This window comes from Haliotis cracherodii, unplaced genomic scaffold (assembly GCF_022045235.1).
Source record: "Haliotis cracherodii isolate W230 unplaced genomic scaffold, xgHalCrac1.p SCAF_10, whole genome shotgun sequence".
Classification (NCBI taxonomy): Eukaryota; Metazoa; Mollusca; class Gastropoda; order Lepetellida; family Haliotidae; genus Haliotis; species Haliotis cracherodii.
In genome coordinates, this window is record NW_027266265.1 from 29,150,803 (window position 1) to 29,158,609 (window position 7,807).

The following is a 7,807-nucleotide window of genomic DNA, read 5'->3' on the forward strand; positions in this document are numbered from 1 at the left end:
GACATCATTAGCACTTTATCACATCCTTTTAGACTTTGTGTGACATCATTAGCACTGGACAGGGACGTGTGATATCGTGAGCTCTTTGTCATATCCTTCTAGATATTGTGATATCAGTAGCACTTTATCACATCCTTCTAGACTGCCTGTGTCATCATTAGCTTTTTGTTATATTCTTCGTGACTTTGAGTGACGTCATTAGCTCTTTATATTATCCTTCTAAACTTTGTGTGATATTATCAGCTCTTTTTCATATCCTTCTAGTCTTTGTGATATCGCTAGCTCTTAATCACATTCTTCTTGACTTTGGGTGATATCATTAGGTCTCTACATTAATGCTTCTAGACTGTGTGTGATATATTTAGCTCCTTATCATACTTGACGCCTCATGCGTTCTTCTATAATGGAGGGGACATAGTAGACGAGGGTATTATGTTACATTCAAGCTTGTATTAGAAAATACATATAGTGAAAGGGTAATGATTTGGGCAGGACTTGTCGCAGAGATGCAAATGTGCAGGTGAATGTACCAAATGTGTTAATTATTTGGGTAAAATAATATATAAATAGATATTTAATGTAATTGTATCTGCTATTTTATGGGCAGTCGACTCTGCTTTTAAAAGACATGTCCTGTCCATATTGAAAAGGTTTTGTCGATTAATATTGTTCATCGGAACAACTGCTTAATATTTCAGCCCATCTATGCCTTTGATGATTTAAAATGAAATATCACCGTAGCATTATGATTTGCCAAACTGAAATACATGAATTATCTCACATTCAATATCGTCACACGTCTTTATGAAAATAGGATAAATGTTTGGTCATAATGAAAGACCAAAATCGCAGAAATATAATGGTAGCTCGTATGATAGAGGCCAAAGCTCCAGGAAATTACACGTACACGAATACATGGATTGCAATATGAATTCGTATTTACAACATTTACGGATTTTCTAGAGGCTATTCTATTCAAATTCCATGGTTTTCGTCACACCTTATTTTGTACAGTGTAAAGTTCGGATGAATGATCACGAAACATCACAAGCAGTAATCCACCTCGAAGCAAGACGAAGACCATCAAAGGAGAAGAACATGAAAGGAAAATTAGATAAATACACAATAATTGATGTACAGGTGCAGTACCAGATCATGGTTACCACAGTAACCGCATCTCCTGCGGGATGTCTGATGTACTGTGTGGTGACTTTAGATGTACATGCTTTTGAATTCATTACCGAAACCGAGCGTTGTCATTTGAGAACAATCCTTTCCAGAATAATATTATGTAGAGCTTCATGGGTTATCCCTATAGAAGGTGGTTAGGGTTTAAACACACAAATCCCTTCAATCTGATAGAATCGGGGACGGGGATTTATGACAAGATCCGGGCACGAGGTTGTGAGTAAGAATAGGACATCCTGCCTCCTAGCGACCGTCTGATTCATGTACTGCGTTTGCATTGTCTCATTGCTAGTTTGGGGATGACATCAGCCGATGGACTGACTACTAATCAGCTTGCCATTGTATTCTCGTTTACGGATGTTTTACATTTTCTTTCCTCGGCAACACTTGCACCAGATTCCCCATCTTAACTTTGACTATCTTTCAAGTTCGCACACGTGAATCTTACTTGTGCAAAGACTTGCTCACGCCCGTCCGATCTCCTCCGTGATGGTCTTGCAACAACAGACATTTACAAAAGAAATTGTTGGTTGATGATGACGAAGCTGATTGTGACGAATATCCGATTGCTGTTGAACAACATGGTTGACCTTTGAAGATACAGGGCCTTTATAAAGGCAGCCAAACACTCCCGAGCCTCTGTCAGGACCACAGAAACACCAACATGAACACATTTATCATTTTGACTATTATAATTTCTCTACCTGCATTATCACTGCAACAAAATGGTAAGTAACATACATGTATTAAATTAGAGATTATGAGAAGATCATTTTAACTTTATAGCAGTTCAGAATTAATACTTTTATTTATCAGTACTTAGCGTTTTATAATTTGATTTTATTATGCCTCAAACATTTTGATGGAACACAATAATTTAATTGATCATATCGTGTGATATTATTATGTAAAAGGCTTGCACGCTGTGATTTCCTTTAACTGTAACGTAGGGATGGAAAGATGTACGCTGTCATCGTTTGATGTTTATTTTAACCAACATGGACATGTGTGTATTGAAAAGATGTGCGCTGTACACCAACAACAGCAAGAATCCCATATACTAACAAGACAAATTTCAATTGTTCCGTCATGCTTTAATGAATATTGCTTGGTTTTATCTCAACCTTAATCTAAAGTATGCCACATACATGGATGCCTTACATCAATGAGCAAATACTAGCAATGCTGAATTTACTAATTACATTAATTGCTTTTTTCAGCTCCTTATACTTTTTGTAACACACTGTGTAACCTGATCAAAAGATGCTCACCTACCGCATCTTACTGTAGCGGCGCCAATGTGATCAGACTATCGAGTTTATGCCGTTGCCAAGGTAAATATGTCATTCTAATGCTTGCTAAAATATACTTATAAGAATGATTAGAGAAAGAATGAACTTATTAGATAAACGTTCAATATGAATAGATCAAGTTTGAAGAATTAGGTAATTTATTGTCGTCTTTATATTTCTGTTTTAAGTATTCTTTATCAATAAGATAAAGAAAACACCTTAACAGATGTATGAGTAATTCTACCAGAAGGACATAGAACGTAGGGTATCTATTTTTTTAAATAGGAATTGAAACCAGTAAATCTTGAGGTATGCTAAATGCATTCCCCGTCTTACTGATATTTCTTTACACTCAGATCGAAAAGATAATTTTTGGGTCCTTAATTTGGCTGGTATATAAAACACTGCAGTGCCTCCTAAACCTCATCTTCGCAACATGAAATTGAACATGGACGAAATAAAACTGAAAAGTAAATTAAAGCACCATCATGATGATGATATCTGATGTTCGTGAAGGGTAAATTATGTTGGTCCTCCATTAAGGCCAAGCTGATTGAGGTCAGTGTACAGTTGATCCTGGACAAAGAGTTTCTATAATTCATGAATGACAACATCCGCAAAGCGTAATAAAAGCGACAAAACCCTTGTCATAGTCATAAGATATAATCTGCGAAAAGAAGAGTCCACGGTAAGATTCCGTCTTATCATAATCATGTGAAGAACATATATATTATTGTCATTATTACATCTTTAAATGGATTATTATTTGGGTGGTCAAGTGATCGAAAGTGAGACGATGTGCTGTGCAGGTGAAGACTTTGTATCTTAGATGTCATTATCAGACACAGATCGAACATCAGACTGGCCCAGATGGACGTACTTGGTGATCTAGTGATCAATAGCCATTCTTTTCTTTACAGAAGGTACAGGGATTGGCAATCCTCCTACAAGAAGGCCTACAAGAAGGCCTACAAGAACAACTACTACCACTACTACTACGACGACAACAACAACTCGGGCGCCATTTGTCAATAACCGTGAGGCAACATGTCGTTTATTTGATACACAATCAATAAATATCTATTTAGCAATTATCTACGCAACCTTAAGAAAACAGATACATAATCCTTTTGTGAAAGTTCGAAAGTTAATGCTTTGTCATACGATGAAACCTTGTTAACTCGAACCTCTGAAACCATTAACTCGGTATACATGGTTAACTTAATGATCCCAGTAGGATCTCCATAAATCGATAAGTTGTCTAATATGAAAACTAAGTTTGTTTCAAACCACGGATAACTTGATATTGTGCGATGTAGTCAGAATTTTCTGAAACCTTAATACTTCATATACATGTATACATCTATTTGTAGAATGCGGCATCAGTGGAATTGCAAATCCTCAGGTATTTGTGGATTCCTTGCCTCGCATAGTGGGTGGGTATGACGCCCCAGAGACCTACTTTCCGTGGCAAGTGATTATCAAACCTGGTAGTGCCCGTTGTGGCGGCACAATCATCAGCACAGACACTGTCATCACGGCTGCACACTGTGTGAAGTTAGTCATTTTGTACATAATTTGTCTCATGAAATTGTTTAAAAATGAATGTGGTTAGAAACTGGTCAGGGTTACATATGAGTTTACATTTTGTTGATATATAATTACACACAGAGATGTTTCAACTCTGATACCTGAACAACCCAAATAGCTCTCGTACTCTTATTGTGTTTCTATTTTCTGTTTTAGATTTATGGAAATACATTTAATTTTAAATTTAGGACATCGTAGGACTTTATCATCAACACGGATTATCATATACGATAAGGGTTGTTGATTCGTCACTGGAAATGGACAATGTTCCTCCTACAATGCATCACATAGATACATACATAGATACACACATAGATACATGCATGCATGCATCCATCCATGCATCCATCCACCCCCCACCCCACCCCACCCCCCACACACATACATACATACATACATACATACATACATACATACATACATACATACATACATACATACATACATACATACATACATACATACATACATACATACATATCCTTAACATAACTCGTATTCGGTACATAAAATATATTTATGTATTCATTTCAGCAATTTCCGAAATAATCCTCGCTCGGTTCAAGTAGGCCATGGTTCTGTTGACAGCAACTTCGCACAATACATAACAGCTTCCCAAATAATCGTACATCCTGGCTACAGTCAATTCTCAGGTAATTTGTATTTGTCTTGTCTGTCTAAGAAGCACCAATATTTCTATCTTTCATTTAATTCTGACATGTGTGTAAAAATACAGACTAAGTTCAGAAGTAATAAAACAGTTTTTGTTTTTGCTTGTTTGGTAATATAATTGTATACTTGAATATTATCTCATTCTTGCCATAACCGATGATCTTGCTGAAGCCCTTTTATAGTATATGGCACATCGAAGCAAATTCATTCTTGTTTGTTTGTCACAAGCCAAGATTTCTTCGGAAATTGTCAAAATCATGAACGCCATCTTATAATTTGTAAGATATATGTAAAATTAGAATATTGCCTATTTCTTTGTTGTCGTATATTACCTCATAGTGTTTTAATTTTGGACAATCTTTTTCAGCCCCGGACATTGCGATCATCAAGTTATCGAGGTCAATCACATATACAAGGAACAGCCGCCCAGCTTGTCTTCCTCGCAATAATCAAGCAGTCGACCCTAATCAGCTAGCTGTTGTCACCGGGTGGGGGATACTTCAAGGTGAGCATTTACCACCACCACATTTGCATTTAACGGGGAGTAGGGTCGTGCACATTTACAGTCCCAGCACGTTTGTTAACTTGTGTTAATGGTATTTGATGATACCAGCTCAATTTTCACAGTGTGTTACCTTTTTCTCTTGACATGTGATTGAACTTTCAGGAAATCAAGAGTTGGGATATCAGTCCAGCTGATTATGAATACTTCAATTACACAGTGACAATGTCTCAGTTTCACGGAACTAATTTCAACGTCTTGATGTACGTGAGATAGTGGATAATAGGTCCTCATGAATATACTATGGGTTCGTTATCATCTTTTGGTAACAGGGATTCTATATCCTTTGGTTTTACTAAGGTTTAAAATTAAAGGTTGCTTGTGGGAATATGAACACACACGCATAAAAACCGGACGGCAATGCAATGACTGATGTTTTTTGGAGCATAACAAAAACTTACTTGTGTAAAATCTGAGGCCATGATCATGAACAAAATGTTCGTCACTAGAAGCTTATTGTCAAGCTCACCTGGTCATAGGGTCTCCATCCTTCTTCTTAGTGGACAGAAAGTAAACCAAACTTGTCTGCAAACATCACAACATTGTTTAAGGCGAGGGAAGATAACTAACGGAACTAATATTAAACCGAACTTTTTACGGGACAAACCCAAGCTTGATTGAGTGATTTGGGTTAAACGCCGCCTTGAACAATAATTTAGATATATCACGGCGATGTGAGAGAAAAGCCGGCTGCTATTCAGGTCTCAGTCGTTTACTACTCTGGTGAAACACTCGAGCTCGTGAATGGGGCTGACGAGCCTATAAACATGATCGAGGCGAACCGGAATTCGAACCCGCGATCATATCTTTATGGATTAGACATGGAACGCAACTTGAACAGCGAATTTTGGAGCCTTGGATGGGCCACCTGTGTGCCCCAAACCCCAAACCCCAGATAGTATCACCCGGAATTAAAATCGTCCTCACACAAGATGAATGATTCACACGATGGAGGGAAACTTTCCATGGTTTAACGATGTGCACATTCATCTAACGTCGATCACTATCGATGCAGGCGCTACATTAAATTGTTTATACTCGGGCTGTATTGGTATAAGTGATTGAAAGAGCATTCATACACTTCAAAATGTGTGATATTTGTACTCATGTACGTTCATGTTGTAGAGGGCGGGAGCAGAGTTCCCAATATTATGCAGTATGTTGCTGTCCCTATCGTTGACCAGGAAGAGTGTAACAATGACTACTTCGGAGGAATCCGCGACGGCGAGTTCTGTGCAGGCTACGCCAAAGGTGGACGTGATGCATGCCAGGTGAGATAGTCAATACAGGCGTCAGTACAAAACCAAAATGGTTCCACTTTGATAAAATTATATATTTTTTAAAATTTATTTTACTTTTTATTTTTTCTCGTTTTTTAAACTTTCTGCTTATTTGTTGCGAATTAAGAATTTGTCTTGTTACTTCGAGTATTTTCTTGTTGTTTCTTGTATTTAAAATTCTAAATTTCGAATTATTTAATTAGATTGAGTCCATTCTACGATTCCAACTATATGATAAGCATGTGTTTATGAATCACGCACAGGTGTAATGGAATGTATCTAATAAACCCAAATATTAAGTAGAAGGAAAGTACAAACGAAAGTTTATTTTTGAATTAATGTTTTTGTCCTTCTCTTCAGGGCGATTCCGGTGGTGCCCTTGTCATGCCAAGTCCGTCGGGCAGAACCTGGGAACTTATCGGCGTGGTGTCCAGGGGAACTGGATGTGCCAGACCAAACAAGCCGGGCATATATGCCAGGGTGCCAAACTATGTGTCATGGATACAACAGAACCTGTAACAAGTCCCTATTGAAGCGTATGACTGGATGCTACACAGTTGGACTGGTGTCATTTTCTTATGGAGTTAACATCATGGGAACCTGATGTTGTTACTATGCAATAAACTGTATAGACGAACGTCTGTAAATGCTCTTAATGGAGCGAAGTCAATGTCGGAACAACTAGAGGAAGTGTCTCTTTAATATCAGAACATAAAACACCGGTGATACATATTTATATGACTTGTATCCAGAATACCGTGAATTTTCTATGATATTTTCAAAGGTTAATGTTGGCCCGGTGATCATAGGGTAGATATGTATGTGAATGACTGTACATATTTAATTAATAATGATCACAATGTGTAATCATTGTATGTATCAAATATTGACATAAACACAATGTTAACAATCTAAGCAAATGGTGTTACGAGGAGCATTAAATACACGACTCAATAACAAGCTATTGAATCCTGAATAAGACTAATAAAATTGTCTGTCAAATATATTTTGAAATTTTGTTGTCCCTAATGCTGACGTTTAACACACAGTATTAGCGTGCTCGGATAAACTTGTGCATACAGGTGGTAGACCATGCCTTCATTGTACAGGGAGAACATATCTACATGTGTTTAAACGGAAGACCAAACACTCCCTTATCAATGTACTGGGTTTTATAGTACTTCAAACAGTGTAGTCCACATCCCTACACACCTGTATGCTGT

At 37.4% G+C, this 7,807-nt stretch overlaps 1 protein-coding gene across 1 annotated transcript; it reads left to right on the forward strand.

The window, feature by feature from the left end:
• The first annotated feature begins 1,486 nt into the window (after window positions 1-1,486).
• LOC139454262 (trypsin-like) lies at window positions 1,487-7,590 on the forward strand. The gene is made up of 8 exons (XM_071235873.1): window positions 1,487-1,916; window positions 2,409-2,522; window positions 3,401-3,517; window positions 3,854-4,037; window positions 4,605-4,723; window positions 5,110-5,247; window positions 6,430-6,575; window positions 6,945-7,590. The coding sequence occupies exons 1-8, from the start codon at window positions 1,853-1,855 to the stop codon at window positions 7,101-7,103; spliced, it is 1,041 nt and encodes a 346-aa protein (XP_071091974.1). The 5' UTR covers window positions 1,487-1,852; the 3' UTR covers window positions 7,104-7,590.
• The last annotated feature ends 217 nt before the right edge of the window (window positions 7,591-7,807 follow it).

Excerpts from the sequence above, each read along its gene's own strand:
- LOC139454262 (XM_071235873.1), top strand. The coding sequence starts at position 1,853 with ATGAACACATTTATCATTTTGACTATTATAATTTCTCTACCTGCATTA. Across the intron at positions 4,724-5,109 it reads TGGCTACAGTCAATTCTCAG|CCCCGGACATTGCGATCATC; the intron begins GTAATTTGTATT and ends AATCTTTTTCAG. Across the intron at positions 6,576-6,944 it reads GTGGACGTGATGCATGCCAG|GGCGATTCCGGTGGTGCCCT; the intron begins GTGAGATAGTCA and ends CCTTCTCTTCAG.